The sequence below is a fragment of the Pezoporus wallicus genome, unplaced genomic scaffold, assembly GCF_028554395.1.
Source record: "Pezoporus wallicus isolate ANWC-B61680 ecotype Strahan unplaced genomic scaffold, APGP_CSIRO_Pwel_v1 contig_8057, whole genome shotgun sequence".
Classification (NCBI taxonomy): Eukaryota; Metazoa; Chordata; class Aves; order Psittaciformes; family Psittacidae; genus Pezoporus; species Pezoporus wallicus.
The window spans coordinates 1332596-1351236 of record NW_026637044.1 but is presented as its reverse complement, the minus strand read 5'-3'; the positions used below and the strand labels follow the sequence as shown (position 1 = coordinate 1351236).

At 44.6% G+C, this 18641-nt stretch overlaps 1 protein-coding gene and 1 long non-coding RNA gene across 2 annotated transcripts in view; both read left to right on the top strand.

Moving 5' to 3' along the window:
- The first annotated feature begins 16221 nt into the window (after positions 1-16221).
- Positions 16222-17783, top strand: LOC130595831 (uncharacterized). The gene is made up of 4 exons (XR_008971403.1): positions 16222-16320; positions 16539-16752; positions 17027-17193; positions 17579-17783. It is a non-coding gene; the product is annotated as an uncharacterized LOC130595831 (long non-coding RNA).
- Positions 17784-17818: 35 nt separating this feature from the next.
- The window catches only part of PTH1R (parathyroid hormone 1 receptor), a 109817-nt gene continuing 108994 nt past the window's right edge, over positions 17819-18641 (top strand). The window contains exon 1 of the mRNA XM_057402866.1: positions 17819-17977. Within this exon, the coding sequence (XP_057258849.1) occupies positions 17903-17977 (75 nt within the window). The 5' untranslated portion in view covers positions 17819-17902. The remainder of the gene's footprint in view (positions 17978-18641) is intronic.

Below are 18641 nucleotides of genomic sequence, written 5' to 3'. Positions count from 1 at the left end.
CCCCATTTTTCAGTTCTAAAAGTCCTTCTGGAAGCTTGAAGGACAATGTCTCTGAAGAACTTAATTTTATTTTAGAGATACTTAGTGAAGGGCTCCTGTCAGTTAACACTGAAGTGATTGAAAGTTTGAGGTCTGACTTAGCTGAAAGACTTTGGTTCTTGGTTCAGTGGAGAGATATGGATACCCCTGAAAGGAATTTTGTCTCATCATAGGATGAGCTGCCTTTATTTTGATAAAGGAACCAAATAGCCACCTTTGAAAGGGGGGAAAGGGGAGTGGTGCTATTTGTCTAGCTAAATATAGGCATTTGCAAGGTGAAGTGTCTTTACCTGAATTGGTCACTCAGGGCTCCCTCTGAGAGACCTGGAGTCCATTACCCCATTTTTCTCACTTCCTAAAAGCTGACCTCTGAAAAGATGAATCACAACCCTGCATTCCTGTTTTAAACTATGGAAAAAAAATCAGTGCCCTCACAGGTGGATTCATGCATCCCAAGTGTTCATGCATAGACCATGGGAAGCTCCTATGCATCACAGATATCTGACTTTCATAAAGCTGGAGTGGGATATGGTCTGCCATAAGCAATATGGTGTGAATCCCACAGAAAATCTTACGTTACACTGCATTTCTTAGAATAGCAGTTATGAATTAAAAGGGAAAAAAAAAAAAAGTCCAAAATAAATAAATAAAGAAAAAGAAGATGAAAGAAAGAAAAAAATCTCAAAGAAACCACAAGTGTCAGGGTACAACTAGACTATATGGTCCCCCCATGAAAGAAAAGTTTATTTTAACATAGCATTCTTGACCAGGAACTGGATAGGGCTGTTTAGAGCAAAGATGAGTTTAAAAACTGTTTTTGAGAAAAAAAATTAATGTTTACATTGTTGGAGAACCGAAACAAGCTTCCAGGGTAAAGAGGAAGGGTCTGGGCTTTAAGTGTTTTTTATTCTGATTAGAAACATTAGTCTTGTGGGAAGATCTTGCTGAGTGCACAAAATTCCTCTGCCACTCATTACAGGAAGAAGTAACTGGTATCTTAGATATTGCAGGTTCTCATGACGTTCCAACAGAGAACAAAGGGAGACAGCAACTGGACACACGGATGCTGTCTCAGAGAGAATAAAATGGAATAAGATACCTGAGAAAAAAGAAAGGGGAAGGGGCGGAAGATGGGAAAGTGGAAAGAGAAAAGGAAGGGGATGAAGAAGAAGGGAAAGGAATGGGAAAGGAAAAGGACCTGTGAGATTTAGATTGTCTCTTACATTGGCATTTCTATGTGATGTTTAGCAGATTCCCATACCGTTAAACAAGACCATTACTGTTTTTCTTCCCACACTGTCTCATTTCAAAGTAAAGATGTCAGATCCCTCTCTTTCCCTCTTGCTCTGTTTTTTGTCTTTGCATTTTACATTACTGAATTTGCATTTTACATTACTGAATTACTTTTTTGCTTAGGGACAGCTCTTCCAGGTGATGACTATCACTCTGAATTCTTCTGTGAGTTCTCTCCTTCCAAATTTGGTGTTGCATTATATTTTAGATGTTTAATTTGCTCAGAAAAATGCTAAATTAGTGTCTCCTGCAAGCAGATTATTTGATCTTCTGTCCTGGTTTGTAGCAAACCTGCATTAAGTTGTCATTACAATTATCTTCAATCCAGTGGGAATATTTAAGTGCCAAAAAATACAAATTTTAACGAATGATTTAGACTCTAAGTAAAATTCATCTTCCCTAAGTTGAGTGCCTAAAAGACAGTTGAAAAATGCTGAGCTGGTAACACTAGATTATCTTCATTGTCAGGGGAAAGAAATAGGCACCTGCAGAGCACAATTTGTCGCATCTTAAGATCAGTGTCTAAATTGGCTGAGATTAATTACTTCAAGACAGACACTCCTTTATATCTACCTAGGGGTGACTGGCTCAGAAACAAATGCCCAACACACATCTAATATAGGGAAGATTAATACTACTTTAATATTTCCCAGTTTGCTTATGATAGTTCCATAAAAGGCAGCGCCAAATGCTTTGTTAGAACCAAAACATAACACAGTCTTCTATTTCTCCCTGATCCCATTATCTTGTCAAAACTGAAAGTATTGACAAGTAGTTTGACATGATTTGTTCTTGACAGATCACTAGTGGTTGTTTTTCATCACCAAATTAGTTCATGAATTTATGATGAATTCATTCCAGTATCTTCCCAAAACCTGAAGCTGGACAATATCATCAGCACCTTTCATAGTCCTCCTTTTTTTTTGCCTCTGCATAAACATCAGTTGTATCTCTGCCTTCAGTCAACTGAGATTTCTGTCTAATCTAATCGATTAAAGTACTCCTTATCTAACTGTCTTCTTATAATATCTTCTTTTATAATCCTCTAGAAAAAAAAAAGAAAAATTGGGTTTTTGAAGACTCTTATCAGAAAAACACTGGGCTTTTATGCAAATAAAATGCAAAGAGGCCTCAGAATATTTCAGTCTTCTGGATTCTCATTTCAGGGGAGTAATAAGCTTATCCTAACTGCTTATTTTCTTATTTCTTATATATCCACAGATTCTTCCCTAGCATTTTTATTTTGGGGATGTATGAGGACACACACCATATAAATGGAAATTCACTTTTCAGCTCTAGCATTCCCATTTGTATCCTAAAACGCTTTCATAACTCAAATATGTTCAATCATGTAACTTTGCTCCCACTCCAAGTATCTCTGGATACTCTAATTCCCACACTAAAAGGTTTTTAAAAAGAAGGAGAAAAAAAGTATTTCTGCCCCAGAGACAAACTTTCTAATGCTTCTCAAAACTTGTTTACCATTGTCTTCAAACTGCTTCACGTGAATGCTCATGACAGAGATTTGTAAACCTGCAAAAGAATCTAAAAATGACATGGCAGATTTTACACTGGACTCTAAATGGATTTTTGCTCAAGACTCCACATCAAAATGATTTAATGAAACAGAAGAGTGCAACAGCAGATTTCTATTACGTTGCTATTTCAGGGTCTTGGCGGTCATATTACTAGGTATAGTGCAGACAGGCAGAAAGACACTTCCAACTTTAAATTATTTTTACACTGCACAAGATCAAATCAGCTAGCATTCTTCTGTGCTTAACAACTTTGAGCTGAGGTACAAGAAATTCAAGTGATTAACTGCAAGTATCTCTTTCCTACTGTGAATGTACCAATATTTAAAGGGTGGCTTAACAAGAAGATGGAGACTCCTTTTTTACAAGGAGTCACATGGAAAAATGGGGGGCTCTGGGCAGAACTTACTCCTGGGGAGATTCTGAGTGAACACAAGAAGAAAATGTTCCACCACGAGAACAATCAGCCATTGGAATAATCTCCCCAGGGCAGTAGTGACTCCCCAGCGGTGGACACTGTTAAGATTGGGTCGGATAGGGTGCTGGGCCATCTAGTCAGAACCATGCTTTGCCTGGAAAGGTTGGACCAGATGATCCTTGGGGTCCCTTCCAACCTGGGATTGCAGTATTCTATGACTGTATGTTTCTATGAATGTCCTTCTCTGAGTACATCATAGAAGTCCTGAAGACGTTAGCTATTATTCCCCTATAAATGAAGAGGAGGTTGCTACTGTCTCCCAGTCTTGGGAAAAAAAAAATAAAAAATTGTTTCATTTTCTCCTCCTAGACTGTGTTTAAAATCTCTGGAGTTTTCTGCTGGATTTCCTCCAGGCATTTTCTGCTTTGCTTGAGTGTTATCCTGCAATCTTTCCCTAAGAGCAGGTACTCCACTCAGATTGAGAGTCAAAGACCATTGGGACCAGCTTTAGTATCTCACTTAGCTAATGATAGCTTGGGGGTGCCAAAGCAGGACTCAAAGCACTCAGTAATCATCTATGGGAAGCCCAGAGCATCCGGTTGCCCCTTGAGAGATTCCTAAATGTCCTGGGTTCAGCAGTAGCAGTCATTTTTCTCTTTCTTGGTAGCTGGTGCAGTGTTGTGTTTTGACTTCCAGCCTGGGAACAGTGCTGGTGATACCGATGTTGTCGGTTGTTGCTAAGTGATGTTTACCCTGACCAAGGACTTTGTGAGGCTCATGCTCTGCCAGGGAGGAGGGGAAGCCGGGAGGAAGCAGAGACAGGACACCTGACCCAGGCTAGCCAAAGAGGTATTCCATACCACAGCACTTCATGCCCGGGGTGGGGGGTAACTGGGAGTTACCCGGAAGGACAGGGGCTTCCGGGTGGGACTCGTTTCTTGGCCAGTGGTATTGTATTCTCTTCCCTTGTTGTTTTCTCTTATCATTGTTGTCGTTGGTAGTAGCGGTGGTGATTTGTGTTGTACATTGGTTGCTGGACTGTTCTTGTCTCAACCTGTGGGAGTTGCACCCTTTCGATCCTCCTCCCCATTCCTCCAGGAGTGGGGAAGGGGAGAGCCCTGGGGTGGGGGGGCTCTCGATTGCTCTCAGCCCGGCACCACTCACTGGGAGTGAGTGAACAAGCTGTCTGGCTAGGGTTTAAACCACGACACCAATGTGGTGCCACTTCTGTGCTACTGTGTTGGAAGAGGATCTCCTACTGAAGATCCTACTTTTTGAACTAGAAACCACACTCTGAAGACTGTTGAATTTCATGTGAGCAAGTCCAGAGGAGGCCACAAAGATGCTCCGAAAGCTGGAGTGCCTCTGCTATGAAGACAGGCTGAGAGAGCTGGGCTTGTTCAGCCTGGAGAAGAGAAGGCTCAAGGTAAGACTTTACAACAATTTCTATACTTAAAAGTCCTATTTTATATATAAAAATCAGAACTCGGAGAGATTAAATTACAGACCTTCCTTAGTATGTAGGGTTCAAGTTCATCTTTCCTGATTTTAAAGGCGGAAGCAATTTTATTTAACCTTAGGGTCTTGAGTCAGTTTGCTCAACACAGGTGCTCTGTTACACCCAAGATGCCTTGGACACCAGTAGCGTTGGCAGATATAATAGGCTGTCGTGGTTTAAACCCAGTCAGACAACTTGTTCACTCACCCCCCCCTTTCTTTCCCTCCCCCTACTCCCGGAGGGACGGAGAGGAGAATCGAAAAGAATGCAACTCCCAGGGTTGAGATAAGAACAGTCCAGTAACTAAGGTATAACACAAATCACTACTGCTACCACCAATAATAATAATGATAAAGGAAATAACAAGGGAAGAGAATACAACATTTCACCACCAGCCGACCGATAACTCGCTCCCCCCAAGCACTGACGGGTACCTCCTCCAACCCTGCAGTCCCAGCCCTTCCGGGTAACTCTCCATTACATCCTGGGCATGACATGCTGTGGTATGGAATACTTCTTTGGCTAGCTTGGGTCAGGTATCCTGTGTTTGCTTCCTCCCAGCTTCCCCTCCTCCCTGGCAGAGCATGAGGCTCACAAAGACCTTGGCCAAACCAAAACATCATTGTTATCAGCTCTGTTCCCAAGCCAAAAGTCAAAACACAGCACTGCACCAGCTACCAAGAAGGAGAAAAATGACTGCTACTGCTGAACCCAGGACATAGGCATATACAGCATCCCACTTTCTTGAGTAAAGTACATCCATTTCTCAAAAGTTACAATTTTATCCCCATTCTGGAGATAAATTTTGACAAAATAAAGGCAATTTTCTTTGGTGCCAACATGTTCCAGAACAGGTTTTGGCTGACTGTCATCATCTGACACTCAGTGGAAGCAAGACTGCCAAGTGCTGGCTTTCTGAACACTTTCAGCTTGGAATTGGTGTGGGAGGGGAGCAGATGTGCTGTTTTGGTTCCTCTCTGCAAAGTGCACCTTCAGCACAAAAGCAAGCCAGCCTTCTCATGAACCTAGCCCCAGCTGAGACAACTGGTAATGTTCTTCTTCTTATGCCTCTGTCATTTTCCTAGTTTCTTTATTTTTATTCAGGAGGAAAACAGGAAGAATGGCAAACTTTGGGGAAATTTTTAACAAAGATGCAAGAGGACCGTTTTTCATTGCATTCATTTTGCAGGAGAAAAAAATCTTTGCTTCATTAGCTAAGAAAATAAACCCAGAGTTATTTTATGAAGAGAAAAATGGACAGAATTATGACCTAACCACAAAGTTTCACTGTGTTTCTTCTAGTGTGCAAGTGCTGGTATTTTTGCTTTATTGCTGTACCACAGCATGCTTTATTTCAGAGTTTATGTTACAGGACAGTAAGAAAACAGCCCATAATCATGTGTTGCTTAGAATAATTGAATACTTCATTGAGTCTGCAGTGACTGACACTGAAAATATACAGGCGGGGTTTTTTCCTTTGTCTGTCTCCAATATTTCCCAATGCAGCCTGGAAGCTTCAATCAGAGATGACTTATAAAAAGCCATCCACTTTGATAAAGTAGACTTTGTAAGGACTGAAAGACCAGACAAGCCTTTTCTCTGTTCATGAAAGAAAGGCATTCCGAAGTTCGAGAGCTGGAAACAAAAGCCATGTGAGCTGAACGCCAAAATGCAGCTAAACCTTTTTCTAGCAGTGAGACAGATATGAGAAGTAATAGATTTTTAGACACTTAAGCCTCCATATTGAGAGGTAAAGCCTTGTTCTCAATTAGATGCTTTTCACACACCTCAAAAAGAGCGGGCTATCAGTGCTGTGGTAATCAGGGGAAATACTTCAGGCTTGGATAGCAGGGGCAAGTAATACAAACAGGCTCCATGACTCTCAGGACACTTCTCAAGACCATCTCCAGCATTTGTGGGAGCAGACATAATACTAACATTGCCTGTTTCAAAGAGCAGGAGCCAGGGTCAGACTGGTCTTACCAAAACACTGGGAAAATGAAGAAAAGAATGACTCCTGAAACTCCAGCTTTTAATACTGCTGGGCTATCCTACCCCTCCAAGACCTGACTTTCCAGCTAGGCAGCCAGAGGGGTTCACTCATGGTATGGGGCAGACCCAGAGGAACTGACTGCACATAGTCCATGGGCTGCTGGAAGAGAGGCAGTGAAGATGAACAGGGGCATGTGGGACGAGGAGCACGTCTGTGCTCACAGTTCTCCAAAGATCAGTCTTTCAGAGAGCTAGGGACCTGGTCAGAGGCAGAGCTTGCCATCTGTGTGACTGGAAAAAAAACCTTCTGTTGTTTTGTTTGGGTATTTTTTTCTAACAGCAGAATTGCTCATCCAGTTCAGATTAAAAATCCACCTGCTGGAGTACCCTAGCTCCAACAGCACTCATAATGAATAGTGACTGAACAATGTGCTGTACTGGCAACTATTAGTAGCACTGCTACTACCATAATAACAGTGCTGACATGTACTGAGGGTTTCCCACATACCTTCCCAGCCCTCAGTAACTGCTCAGTAACTCAAGTTACTCCTCAGTAACTCCTCAGAGATCTCCGAGGGCACAGATGTCACATTAATGTTTAAAAGTCCTGATTTTTTTTCCTTTTGCTAATTCATTAAATCACATTTTGAATCCTTGCAAACAAGATCCTGTGCAAGGAGTTTCATAGCTTCAATGCCCGCTTGTGAAAATCCATCTCCTTTTGTTTGCTTTGCACCTACCCTGAAATTTTCAATCTTTATATTAGGAGAGATACCAGATCAGTTGGATGGGGCTTTGTGCAGCCTGATCTAGTGGACTGTGTCCCTGCCCATGGCAGAGGGATTGAAAGTGGATGATCTTTAAGGTCCCTTCCAGCCCAAACTATTCTATGACTATTTCCCAGTGGCCCTCTTCATGATTTTCACAGATCTATGTCCTACCTATCACTCTCCTCTTCTTCACTACCCTCTTTTCTAGGTTGCAAAGTCCAAGCCTACAGCAAGCGTGTGCTGACAAACCAGGATTCAACCCAGTAGCATAAAAATTACCAGGGCTTGAAGTCACTGACATTTGCAGTCAGTGTTTTCCTAGGCAGAGAGGCAGTTCGGTTCAGGACAAAGGTTGAAGATTTTCCTAGACTGTTTGCAGAATCAAATGAAATATTTAATTCAATGCACCAAGCACAGGCATCCTAGCAAGCTGCAGCTTTCTGTTGTCTCCAGTGTGCAGCAGCAAGCTTAAACAGCCTCACAAAGAGAGCTTGTTTCCTAGTTGCCAGCTCTGCAGGTTTCAGGCCATCACCTTTGAACACTTATCAGAGCTGAAATGGACTGTGAACTCCAGGGCAAGCTCACCCCAAGGCTGTTCATGAGAGTTGCTCACATGCTCCCCAAATGCTCAGCCAAACAGACTTATCAGAGATAAATAGAGATTTATGAGGGTGAGACGCCATATACTGGTTTATGGTCCCAGGGAACAGGTAACGAGCTCAGGAACTGTCAAGAAAAAAAATAGATCCCTCATCATTCCCCTATCTGACTCAGCAAGGAGCTCTCTTAAGTTAGTGATAAGGTGATTCTAGCTTCTTTCATCCCACTTACACAGGCTCTTTGCATGCTGACTCTGAGCACATTACAGCCACTGCAGCAGAGTCTGCTAACTCAGTTTCATATCTGCGATCAAAAAAAAATAAGTACTACTTACAAAGAACACCTTGCCCATCAGCAACTGGATGCAATCGAAGTTTAGAGGGTCCCTGCAGCTGTAGTGTGCTGTGGTTTTGATGATGTTGGAAGGGAGAAGGTGTCCCATTCTGCAATATGTGGGCAGCTCTTTTTCAGGCTCTCTCATCCACAAACTCTAGAAGTCTGAGAAGCTAGTCAGGCCCCCATTATAGCCAGACTTCTCCAGCTGTTTCAACTCCATGACGGTCCATCAAAGCTGCCTCAACCCCTGCCAGCAAAGTATCTGGCCCACTTATTTACATGCATGACTCCATGGTGCAGCTGGCAACTGTGAAAGGGCTCATTTGGAAGGCAGCGTGGCTGGGATCAACATCACTTAAGTGATAATCTGCTAATCAGAACTTCTTCTGTTGAAGTAATGCTCCCATCTAGTCATTCCATGCTGGCAGTTTTCTTCTGCAAAGCTTGCCAAGTTTTTTCAGCCCCTGGTAGTTTTTCTTGCTTACCTCTGAACTGAAGTTTGCTCGTGGTTCTGACTGTAGGCTGGATGGCAACATGAAGAAAGGACAATTTGATTCAAGCTCAGAGACATCCAGGCTGTCATGCACATCACAGGAGAGAGGGAAAATAATCTTTAAACAGAGTAAAAGAAGACCTTGTGCATATGGAAAAATTATGCAGGGTCGAGACATTCGATTCTCCCTTAGGGTGGGAATGAGATTGCTCAGTGGTGTTCAGAAATCACTGAAATAGCTAAACTGTGATGAGCAGCAGGGAGGGTAACTACATGTGAAATATAATGTAAAACCTCTCAACTCACATCACTATTTTGGAAGATGGAGCTGGTAAATCAAAGAATACTCTCCCTAGGAAGGAAATCAGAGAGTGCAAGCCAGAAGTGTCATTGGCTGCTGCTCTGCAAAGCAGATAAAGCCGTGGTGAATGACCTGAAGGCAAATCAGTCGCTAGCATGGGGAAAAACCTCACCTGGGAAAGAGATGAGTTGCAGTGTTTACCCCATTCCTTCTTGTGCTCGCCTACCTATCAGAGTTTTTTTTTTCACAGCAGAAGGGTGAAGAATCAGAGTAGACAGTGCTGAATGCTGATGACTTCTGCCCAGCTGAAAGACTGAGGGACTGACACAAAACAGTGCAAGTTAGAGCTGTGTTTCCCAGCCCTACCCTTGCTTCAGATCTCATCCTCCAATCTCCATCCTTCCCACGTCCATCTGGGCTCATAGCACCAGCTCAGACCAGGCCAACAGCAAGGAGAGCAACAGAAGGAGAGTAAGAATAAAACCCAGGATGCTTTGCAGAGCCTATCTGTCCCACCTTCAGTTCAACAAAGGCTGGCATTTTCAGGGCTGCTTAGAAGAAGAGAGAGAGACAACCACATCCCCTCGCTGTTCCAAAAATGCAACTAAATGGAAACCAAGCCCATTGCTTAGGAAGGTGGTCCATGCACACCTTCAGTCTTGTTTCATGGAATTGCTTGGAAAATCTTAAAAAGGACTGAATCAAACCTGTTTCATAATGAAAAATTGAAGAGTACAGCTTTTTTTCAGCTGAAGGTCACTCCCTGAAGCCACTGGCTACTGTCTCTGCTGCTGGTTTCTTTGGTAGCCCAACTGCTAATTTACCTGGCTTGCTTAAATTAGAAAATGCCTATGGATCTGACTGTTCTCAGGGGAGAACTCTTCTTCACCTCCAGTACTCCTTTGTCTGCTTTAATGCAAGCCCTCAGCCCCACACACCTCATCTCCCTCTTCTCCCAAAGCAGAGTTTTGGGAGAAGAGTTCTCCCAAAGAGTTCCCAAGTTTGGGAGAAGAGTTCTCCCAGAGTTTGGGAGAAGCTCTTCCTACTTTACACAGCAGTAAGAAGTTTTGATCTTCCTACTGCTACACTTTCTGCATCTTCTCATGCAGGGCAACAAACCCCATGGAGATGACTCACTACCACCTACCCAGACCAGAGCCCAAAGCACGACCCAAAAACCTCCTCTCTCATCACTCTAGCTGTTGGTGGCTGTATGCACCACTTCCCATGTTTGGCGCAATTTCTATGTACACAGGTAGAGGTACCCTGCTGACTGGAGATATGCAAGGTCTTGGTTGTACATTTCCAATTGGAAAGAGTTACCACTGAGAATAAAGGCCATAGGTGAAGTCAACACAGATGACTCATCCCATGAATTGCAGGTTCATCAGACATTCATCCGATCTCATGGTCCCCCTGAATACATAAACCTTTTAGCATGTTTGAAGGCCCTGGGTAATAGCTCAGGAATGGACACAAGCATAAAAGAAGATGGACATGGCTGCTATAGCACCTCGTAAACCATTACCACAGTATGTTATAAGAGGTGTCCAGGCTCTTTAGTCCACTTTTGACTACAGATCACAAGCAGTCCTACATACTCCTACCTAGAGAGATAAAAAGCCTTTGCAGAGAAAAGTAAGCTACTTTTTAGAATTTATCCTTAGATTTCTCCCATAAATATAAAAATCTTTTTTTGCCCAATATTAATATTTTTACTTAAGTTGATTTCCTATTACATGAAGACAGGGAAGCAGGAGGAATCAAAACAAAACAGAAAACTGCTGAAAACCGAAACATTGTTCTAGGAAGTGTTTTAGCAGTTTAGACTCTCACCTCCAGTTCGTCATGATCGTTCATTGGTTGTTCACTCAGGCTGCATGAGAAAAACAAGCGTATTTTCCTGTCCCATACCTCCCTTGCAGGGCAGCCCTGATCCTGGAGTGCTAAATGCTGATGAAGAAAGTCAGAACAAGTACCACAAAGCAAATTACAGCTTAAAAAATAAAAAAGGGGATGTTTTTCTTACATTTTGAGTGATTAACCTATGGTTGATGCTGTCTTTCAAAGAAAGGACAGGGAGAATGTAATCTGCCATCCCTGGAAGCCTTGACACCAAGATGGGCTGGCTTTCTGGAGCATATATTCCAGGGAAAACCCACTTTGAAGCTGACAGTGGTGCTGACTGAAAGGCTGTGAGTGGAGCAGTAGGAGAGAGCAGGGCAGAAACCCACTTATATCTAACAGCCTGCCCACCCATCTACTTGACAAAAACGCCCAAAACTTGTCTCACTTCATCCAACTGCATCGCTCCCACTGGTGATAATGATGGGCAGATGCATACCTAGTCTGGTGAAAGTCCAAATATAACATATGCAGCAGAAACTGCTAGTTAAAAAAGAAAAAAACCACCTTTCTTCAGTTTACCTAATTGGGTCTGTGTTTTGCCTGGAGCTACCGAGTGAGAACGTCTCTAATACTGTTTTCAGTGTTGTGGCACCTCTTAGGGGTCACTCTTCTTGAGCCCGCCTCCACAGACTTATTTCTGACATCTTCCTCTCTTTCACCCCTTTTCTCACACCTCTTCATTGATGATGTGGGTGCTGCTGTCCCCCCTGCAAGGCAACTTCAACTGAGACGCTGGTTTTGGAACTGAATATCCAGCCTTGCCCTTCCTTTCCCACAAGGCAGATCTTCAGTCAAGACTATCCAAGGCACAAGGAGCAGGAGATTTGAAGCAAGACAGTCTCATCCAGGTCACAGAGGCATTTGACAACAAGGATGCAGAGGTCCTGGTCACCACTGGCAATAACAATATGGGCTGCTCACTATGGTAACATTGCACCAAGGCTAAAATGAAGCACCAGGAGCCAAACCATGGAGGGACTCATGACTTACTCTCAGGACCCTTGTATGTATTTTAATTTTGCTTTGACAGAGATTTTCACCTTTGATTTTGTCCGTAAGACCCAGAGCAGATGTTTCCCCTAAAGAGCCAGCAGGGAAGCCATCACACACTTCTTTCAGAGTCATCACAGCCAAGAGTTACAACTTCAGCCTTGTGCAAATAGCACTAGGTGTGAAGTATCAGGCCTTGTTTTTACTCCTTTTCTCTGCTCACATTGAAAGAAAGCAGTGACATCAAAACTCTCTTCTTTGCAATCCAGACAAAACATACAGCAAATATAGCCAGAAATCCACGGTGGCCATTTTGCCCAATGCACAAACTTAATTTAGCCAAAGTTCCTTCTTGTATATTTTGGCCTTGACTTTGCCAACAAAACATGAGCAATAGCCAGGAGGAAACAAGGCAGGAAAGGCCTCTTACCCTCTGCAGCACTTGGTCATTGGACCTGCTTCTTACACAGTGTGGGGTTTTTGCTTTGTGGCTGCCAGCACCAGCCATGTCAGACCTTTGCCTTCCCAGTCAATGGCTTTGGTTGATGTAAGTCGTGATGTTTTGCTGAACCTGAGTGACCCAGGAGAAAAAGAACAGGAGGCTTTTTATCCAGGATGGGATTCCAGCTCCTGCAGAAGGGAAGTGTTCACCCAGCTGGGAAGAAAACAATCCAGGGAGAGTATAAGTTTATTATCATTAGGCTGTGTAAAAGTTAGCTACAAAATAAAGCCAGTTCCCAATAGCAATCATTTCTGGCAAAAACCTTAGCCCATTCAAACTGGGTGCTATTTTTTGGGGGGTGGGAGTTTGCTGTTTTACATCAGTACAAGGATATAAACACTTGGAAAGTTTTGTTGTAATAAGTTGGAGAAACTAATTTCATCCCATGCCATCCCCAAGGGTCTCCTTAAAATAGCAACATTACAAAAGCTTCTTTCAGCACCGCATTCCTTCTTGGTTCAATATACACACGTCCATGGATGCAACCTGAAAGAAAACCAAAACAAAACTTAGTTGTCCAAACTGCCTTTGCCTTGATGAGAAAGAAGCCTGGGACCTCATAACAGCCTTCCAACACCCAAACTGGACCTACAAGGAATCTGGAGAGGGACATTTTACAGGGGCATGTAGTGTCATGACAAGGGGGAATGGCTTTAAACTGACAGAGGGGAGATTGAGATGAGATGTGAGGAACAAGTTCTTCCCTGTGAGGGTGGTGAGGCCCTGGCACAGGTCGCCCAGAGAAGCTGTGGCTGTCGCATCCCTGGAAGTGCTCAGGGCCAGGTTGGATGGGGCTTGGAGCAACCTGGTCTAGTGGAAGGTGTCCCTGCCCATGGCAGGGGGTTGGAACTGGATGAGCTTAAAGGTGTCTTCCAACCCAAACCATTCTATGATTCTGTGACTGATCTGCTAAGGAGAATGTCCTTAGCATTAGTCACCTGGTGGGAAGACTTCCAAGCAGGGATCTCACAAACGCATCATCCCAAACAAAAGCATGCATCTGGAAATGCAGAATACATAATCTTGCCCTCAAAAGACTGTAGAGAGAGAAAGGATCCTCTTGTAACCAGGGCAGAGAGAATATACAGTGTTTGGGGATGGTGGGTGTTGAGAAAATAATTTTTCCTGAGGCACCTGCTCAAAAAAAACCCCTACAGTAGTAGAGCTGTTTCTTGTCTGACCTTTTATAAATCACAATTTCCAAGAATATCAAGGCCTAAAACTGCAGGGCCCAATTCTCTGCACCTCATGAGTCAGACAGCTCCTTCTTATGTAGGAAAAAGACTTAAGAGGTTGTTGTAGGGTCATGTGAATGGTGAAGATGCTCACAAGTCCACCTCTGGTACAGGGAGTCCATGGACATGTTTTACCATGACTTTAGAAGACAACCGTATGAACCACCAGTGTAGTCCTGCTCTTCAGCTGTGTCTTGCATTCCTGCTCTACCCAGAGGATAGAGAAGAAGGTGATGAGTGGAACAGGGTGGCATCCAGGAGATGCCAGGAGACTTCTGTGGATCTGACCTCATTCACAGCAGTGGCAAAAATCTATGAGTGATGCTGAGCTGTGAACTAAGCTTTAATTCTTACAGCTGCATCTGAGAGAGGGATGAAGGTGTGGGGCAGTACCTTGTCCATCTTCACTTGTGCCTTGCTTCAAGTGGCCGGGAGGAGGATTACAGCTACTGCTTGGGGAAACCCATCTGTAGACCAGGCTGCAGTGCCATCCCTCCAAAGAATAGCTGTGGCCCACGCACCTCCCATCCTCCCAGGAGGGAACAGGCAGGGAAAAATGAATTATACCCTGACTGCTGTACCTGGCAGGGGGCTGTCTTTGGATCTAGGGAGTCCTGAGGTGTGAGTTTATTTTGCTTGTAGATAAAGGGAATGCGGGAAAACACCCCTCGTAGCCTTTGTGAACATGAGAGCAAGATGTGGCCAGAGTCAGATTTCTCTGCCATATTTCTTGGGCAAGCTTTAAACAGAAAAATCTCCTCTTGTGCAGATTCAGCAATTAGGTAGTAATCTGCCTTTAATCATTAAATTAATAAATACCAGCCCCAAGGCATCCCCAGTCCAGTCCCATAATCCATACATGAGGGACCAGATAGAGACAGGGGACCAAAATCTGGATGTAGACATTCCCTAAACCTTATCAGCACCTCCTCCTCCTGGTAGGAGCAGGAGGTGAGGGCATTTTAATATACAAGGCTTTTGCCTGCTTCTCCCGTCTCTCCAAGAGAAAAAACAGCAAGGGAGCTGCGATGGGGCCCCTGAAACTTTGCAGTGGATTTTTTTTCTCCTTCTCAGAATGACTATAGAGCCCTGAGTACATATTTGCTCAGTCCACCCCACACTTAAGCACACAGAAGGCTCCCCTGAGGATAGGGGCTCTCCTCCCATTCCATCCCCCAAGTTGGGCACACTGGGCTGACATGAGCCATACCCATACCCAATAAACAAACCCCAGAAGAGCTGGAAATACTTGCCTGGAGATTCCCCAAGGAATCCCTCCCAAACCACTACACACCCCCCACCCATTCTTCAACCCCTCTCCTTGGTAAGTATCTTTGTAATATATTCCACGCTGCAAGAGCTTGAAATATCTGGGAGATGTGAATGGGGTGGGGTGAGGATGGCTTTATGGCTTTTAAATCTCCCTTCTTCAGCATCCCTCTCCCCATCTCCCCCCTCCACATCTCTCCCTTTCGGCTTTCCCTCCTTTCTCTATCCCCATCTCCCCCTCTTCCCCGCATCCTCTCCCTAACTAGAGGCCCGTGTCCCCCGACAGCTGGAGGGAAGGGGATGGGGCAGGAATGGGCCGGGGTGGAATGGGTGGGAGGGATGCAGGACTGACCCCGTACTTCCCAGTCCTGGCACCACCAACCAATGGGGGCCCGGCCGAGGAGGGGTGTTACACCGGCCCCGCTCCTCCCGCAACCGGGGAGACCCGCCGGGGCTGGCGGGCAGAGGCAGAGGAGGAGGAGGAAGAGGTGGAGGAAAAGATTGCATCAAGAGCAGAACTTCCCTCCCCGTCACCCCCCCTTACAGGAAGCCCTACTCTACCTTCGCCTTGGAAAGAGCCCCTTTTCATAAAATTAGCTGAAGGCACCTATTCACGGCCATGGGGTTGTGAGAAAAAAAAAATGAAAAGGAGGGGAAAAAAAAAAGGCACGCAACAAACGAACTGTAGAGTTTGGTTGTGGTTTTTTTTTTTCTTTTTCCTGTTTTTTTTTTTTTCCTCTGCTCCAAAAAATAAGACAGAAATGCACACAGCTCCACTCTGCGAAAACTTGATGTTTTTACCGTCTGCTCTCTGACAGACCTAGAGAGGAGGTTGGCGCGCTTTTTTCTTTATTATTACTTTTTCTTTCTTTTCCCTTCCTTGCTTCCGTTCAGCTCCTCTAAAAGAACCGCTGCTTCTGCGCGGAAAAATAAGCCGAAAAAACATCAAATCACGGAGGAGAAAAAAAAAAAAGGCAAGGGTGGGGAGGAGGGAGGGGGGGACGGACACACATAAAAAGAAGATAAAGGAAGAAAAATTAAGGGGGAGGGGAAGAAAAAAAACTAAAACACCACCACGACTCGATTTCCAAAGTTCCCCAAGGAGCCAGCCCGGAGCGCAGAGCCCCGCGTCCGCCTGCGTGTGTGTCTGCTAGCGTGCTGCATCCGTGTGATTTACAGCCCCCTCCCCTCATCGGTTCTCCTCCCACGTCTTAAAAATGATAAGGGGATGGTTGCTGTAGCTTGCTTTCGGCTCTTGAACAAAACCTCTGGCTGCTTGGCTTTGGGGAGAATGGGGGGGGGGGGGGGAGGAGGGCGTTCCTACACGTATAAATCTTTTTTTTTTTCCTTTCTTCTTAGTTTTATGAATGAAAGCGGCCGGCTGAGCTGGGAGTAACATCCCTGCCCTGAAACTCCTCAAAATCCGTGAAATCCAGGCGGGTAGCAGCGGAGGAAGGGGAGGCAGCGGAGCGGTGGCTCCCCCGGGTACTGGGGGGGGGGGCTCGGCAGCGACATGATCCCCGTCCCGGGCAGCCCCGGGAGAACCCCGAGAGGCTGCGGGCTCCTCTGCCGGGTTTCTGAGGGCTTGTCCTGGGCATGGGACGGAGGACGCGTGTGCGCGAGTGGAAAATGCGTATATATACATACATACATATAACACAGTAACAATAATAATAAAACAAAATCCCGAGGATTTCAGAACATTTCGCGAAGTAAGTGAAAAACGTTTCTGCCGAGGGAAGAAAAAAACCAAAAATAAACTACTTAAAGGGGGTGGCGAAGGAGGGGGAGCGATATTTCAGCCCTATGCTTTCATGCCGTACTCAATCGGCTTTTTGAAACTGCAGATCCTTTGAGACAGAGAAGGGAGAGTGAAGCAAAAAAATAAACCACCCCTATTCGTAACTAAAACGCACTGCAACCTTGAAGGCTGGCAGAATAAACCTATTGTGGAGCTGAAACGCGCCGGGATATGCAAGGGAAAAGCCCCCAGAGTACCACTGTTTGCGAAAAGGTAATTGCTAAGTGAAAATATTTCCAAGCTTTTGCTTTTTGTAACTTTCGACTTTGCCGTTTGTTTGCATGCCGAAAAAAAAGGCGAAAGAAAAAAAACAACAAAGCGCTTTCCCCTCCACACACACCCCCAAACCCCTCTGAAACTAAAAGATAAAATTACTGGATCTAAAAATAAAGCAGTGGTTAAAAGCCTCCCCCACCCTCTCCAATCTCCCACCCCTTCCACCCCTCTCTCGCCTTCTCCCTCCCTCCCTCCCTCTCTCTCCCTCTTTCTGTGTGTTTGCGTTTGACAAAGAAATTATTTGAACTTCCCACTGCCTCATAAAAAGGAAACAGAAGAGCAGTTTTGACATATGGATGTGATTTTTTCTGCTACGAGACAGATGCACACGGAAAACAAACAGCACCAGGGGCTGCAGCTCTGAAGGGAGCGAAGTTGCTCTGCTTCACATGGGCTCCTCGGCTGCGTTTCGGGAGCTGCCCAGATCTCCAGCCATGAGAAAACGGAGCAAAAGACCGGGGTTTCTTGTCATGTGCCTTTCTGGCTAAAACTGTGGAAACAAACAAACAATCAAACAACACACAAATTCTGGAAGGGGGGCGGGAGGGAAGGAGAAGGAGAAGGAGAAATCATCTGCAACGCTGGAAGACCTCTCGTCCTCCTACTTCCCTGAGCAAGCTTGGATGCTGGAAGAAGCCTCTTGGATATGGGATCATATCTGGTTTATCACAGTCTGGGTTTGATCCTCTGCTGCTCCGTCCTGAGTTCAGTCTACGCTCTGGTGAGTCCCTCAATCTTTCGCGTTCATATTCTTGAACGATCTTGCACGGCTGTTTCCTTGATGAGTAATTTACTGTATCAAGCATTTAGAAGGCAGAGTGCTGGGTTTGCTTTTTTATTTTTTTCAGCCCTGTGGCTTATTTCGCTGGCAGATAGTGTGTGCAGTTGGTCTCAGAGTTGCTGTACCAGATGAAATTAAAATGTCTGTATGTCTGTGTTTCCAAAAGAGTTTGAATCACTTTTAAACCACTCCAGACAGGAACGCGTGCAGTTTGACAGGAGTCTAGGGACACCATTTAGGGGATCATTTAAAAGACACCTGTGGGTAAAGGGCAACTTTCCTTTCCTTTTCTTTTTTTCTTTTTTTTTTTTTTCATCCACCACCCCTCCCCAAGACACCAAATTTAATTTTAATTCAATCTTCTTAATCTGCAAATCTGCTTAATCTCAGCGAAACAGTACCTTCCTCTTTGGGATTAAATTTGGAGAGGACCTTACAGTGCAGGGCTTGCAGACAGTTTACACTCAGGAACATGAAAGTAGTATTAACCCTTTAGTACTTGTCGCTGTTTTCACCTGTTCGTGCACACACTAGGAGAGAATATTTTTCCAGAGGTAGCAAAGGGCTGAAGTTTGTAAAAAATGCCTTGGTGCTAGCAGTGGGG